At 41.6% G+C, this 2,764-nt stretch overlaps 1 protein-coding gene across 1 annotated transcript; it reads right to left on the bottom strand.

The window, feature by feature from the left end:
• Window positions 1-561: 561 nt before the first annotated feature.
• Window positions 562-2,376, bottom strand: LOC119651691. The gene is made up of 3 exons (XM_038055399.1): window positions 1,507-2,376; window positions 1,173-1,445; window positions 562-1,107 (listed from the first exon to the last, which is right to left on the bottom strand). Exons 1-3 carry the CDS (start codon window positions 2,171-2,173, stop codon window positions 1,040-1,042), a joined length of 1,008 nt encoding a protein of 335 aa, XP_037911327.1. The 5' UTR covers window positions 2,174-2,376; the 3' UTR covers window positions 562-1,039.
• Window positions 2,377-2,764: the final 388 nt, after the last annotated feature.

The raw sequence follows: 2,764 nt of genomic DNA, 5'->3' as shown, positions 1-2,764 counted from the left end.
ACTGTGTACGTAAATGCATTCACCTACCCTACCCCAAAAAAAAAAAAAAACAAGCGTGTTCCATTGGCTATGGACTGGGAATTCCAACCCTTAAACGTCTGCTTCCGGATAAGGGTTTCTATTTTTCAGAAATGGACTGGGTGAAATGCCCTGTCAACATTCTTGACTACGCCGGATTGCTATTGCTTGGTCTACTGGCTCCTGCCTTCATTCCCCGAGGTTTCTTGCTCTTCGGGTTGGGGTTCGGCTTTTTTAACAATACTGTCCCCTTGTGGGCCGATTATTGTTCTCTCTCTCTCTCCTTTGTTTCCGCTGTTGAAGGCCATCGTTTATCTGGAGTCTTTTTGAGAGCTGTTCCAGGTTCTAGGTCTTCCTCTAGATGGGGTAGTTAATATTTGATACACGAGTGTGCACGTGATATGGGGTCTGAATTGGGATTGTATTCCGTTGAGCTTGGGGGTCACCATGTCAACGCTGCCAGTTTCCCATTAGGGCGAGAGAGCTTCTTGAAAATGGTACATTAATATCACATTTAGCTCACTTTCAAACACATTTATTTACATCTAAATTTGTTACTTGGAGGAGGAAATATACTGGATTGGATAATTGTTAGTTAGAATTTTTAACACTAATTAAAAAATAGGTACAGGGAATGGTAAAATAAATTACAATTATTCTTGGGAAACTCTTGTTCAACTCTGCCACTAGTTACAAGTGCGATGGCACTTTTTCCATAGCAATACTGTATCTCCTAAACAAAAAATAAGGTGGTACCTTTTGGGGCCCTTGTAACCGCCGTAGTTTATGCTACCCGTCAATAAAGGGATACTGGTCAGTTTCTCAATGTATGCCAGCATCCTTTCCGAAAAAAATTGAGTGAGCTTGGTACTATCTTCAACTTTATGTTTGCCCTCATAGGGGCTAAATTTGACCATAACACTAATTCAGTGAAAACTAACTGCTACGTATGACTCTAAAATAAATTCTCTCCACGGTCTTCAGAGAGAGAGAGAGAGAACCTCAGCATTCTACAGGTCATCTACCCTCTGGTTTTTTTATCCAAGTTGAAAGACACCCGAGGGCTTCTTTTTGTGGCGATAGGTGTCTCTAAATAAAAAAACAAAGGATTCTTTTAAAAACTAAGTCCATCCTTCCAAACTACCTTGATTTACCTTTCTTCGTCTTTAGTTGTTTCAACACCGAACGATGCCTGGAGTTTGGAGTTTGAAGCACCGAGTTTCGTCCCGATGATAGCTCAAACTTTTGGGAAGAGGTTGTCGTTCTCTTTTCAGAGAGAGGCTCGTCAATATTTGTGCTAATGACTTGTTCCTTCATTGCCTCGTTGATTACTGTATCGACGAAAGACTTCCCTTCAGCTAGTTTCAGGTGTGACTGCTGTTTGTCCACGGTAGGTAATACAACATCGTCCACTTTCACGTGCCCCACTGTAACATGAAACGGAAAAGATTTAGGTTCGAAATACCAACTGATTTTCTCACTCCGCACCATTGCTCCATGGGAACATCAGATAATGTTGCCTTATCGTGTGAAACATCCCGCAGCGTGGGCACACCTGAACGGATTCTGGTAGAGGATCCTGCAAAATTTCCATCTCCGGCGGAGGAGTCTGTGAACTAAGCTGTTCCTCTGAAGTTTCCAATTGGGAAGAACATCGATTTTCTGTGGAAGAGCCACTAGTAATCGGTTCTTCTGATGTTTCACAAGGGTCTGGCCTTTCTAAGTTAGGGGTTGAAAATTGTTCCTTATCTTCCCTTTCAAGTTCTTTTTGGTCGTCCCAGGCAACTTTCTTTCCAGTATTAGTAAAAACATCGCTTGTATTCACGGCAATGTCTCTAGTCTCCTTGGGTTTACTTTTATTTTCAGCAAATTTATCCTGCTCCCCACCACTTCCAGTCGGGGATTTTGTCACACATTTCTCCGAAGAGGGCTCTTTGCTGGATAACCAAAACCACGCCGCAACAGAGCACGAATAAAGTCCTAAATATGATTTGTTTTTATTCATACTGAACTTGAAACTTGGAGTCCACAAAAACAGTTGCTGCAGTTCATCCAATATGGCGTTTAGTCGCCCAAAATAGCTGACTTCCTTGCAGACACAACCCCACTGATACGGTATGATACCGTTCTGAACCAACGTTCCCAGGATTCCCATTTAAAAATTTCGTCATACAATTTTTATTCCTATCACGAAGATGGGGTGCTTTTCGAAATAATAAAGTTAGAGATAATCTCATAGAGATAAAACACAGAATTTAAGTTGCTTTTTCAAAATCATTGTAATTTAGAAATAAAAATAATTTATCACAGAATACTAGTAAGAAATATATATGACTTAGTTCGCCAAATTTGACATGAAATCGCTGAGTCGTAAATGATGACTTGATTTGTGGGTTGCTAAAGTTGGGCCCAAAATACAAACGCTTCTGGTCTATTTAATTTGGTTTAGTATCGAGAACCGCAGCTCCCAGCGGTCAGGCTCTTATTGGGTCCGTTGGCCAGACCACCTATTCAGTGGTATCCCCGCTCGCAGCGTTCGCAAGATTCTCTGAGTCTGAGAATATTCTCCAGAGGCATAGAGTCCTTAAATCCTTCGCTAAAGAACACCTTACCGAGGCTATCTTCGGCTGATATCTGAAGAGGCCAGATAGCCCCATGTAAAGACCAGGCTCGTCTCGTCCCGCTCCTTACATTAACTGCATATAATCGAGACCACAACTTTCAATTTTTTCCAGTTGGTAATTTA

The sequence above is a fragment of the Hermetia illucens genome, chromosome 3, assembly GCF_905115235.1.
Source record: "Hermetia illucens chromosome 3, iHerIll2.2.curated.20191125, whole genome shotgun sequence".
Classification (NCBI taxonomy): Eukaryota; Metazoa; Arthropoda; class Insecta; order Diptera; family Stratiomyidae; genus Hermetia; species Hermetia illucens.
Note: the sequence above shows the minus strand (reverse complement) of the source record. Positions and strands in the feature narration are given on the sequence as shown.

Bases quoted from the DNA above. Each gene is read 5' to 3' on its own strand.
- LOC119651691 (XM_038055399.1), bottom strand. From the start codon at position 2,173: ATGGGAATCCTGGGAACGTTGGTTCAGAACGGTATCATACCGTATCAG. The intron at 1,446-1,506 runs GTGCGGAGTGAG...TTCATGTTACAG, and splicing joins GATGTTCCCATGGAGCAATG to TGGGGCACGTGAAAGTGGAC. The intron at 1,108-1,172 runs GTAAATCAAGGT...TTTTTTATTTAG, and splicing joins ACAACTAAAGACGAAGAAAG to AGACACCTATCGCCACAAAA.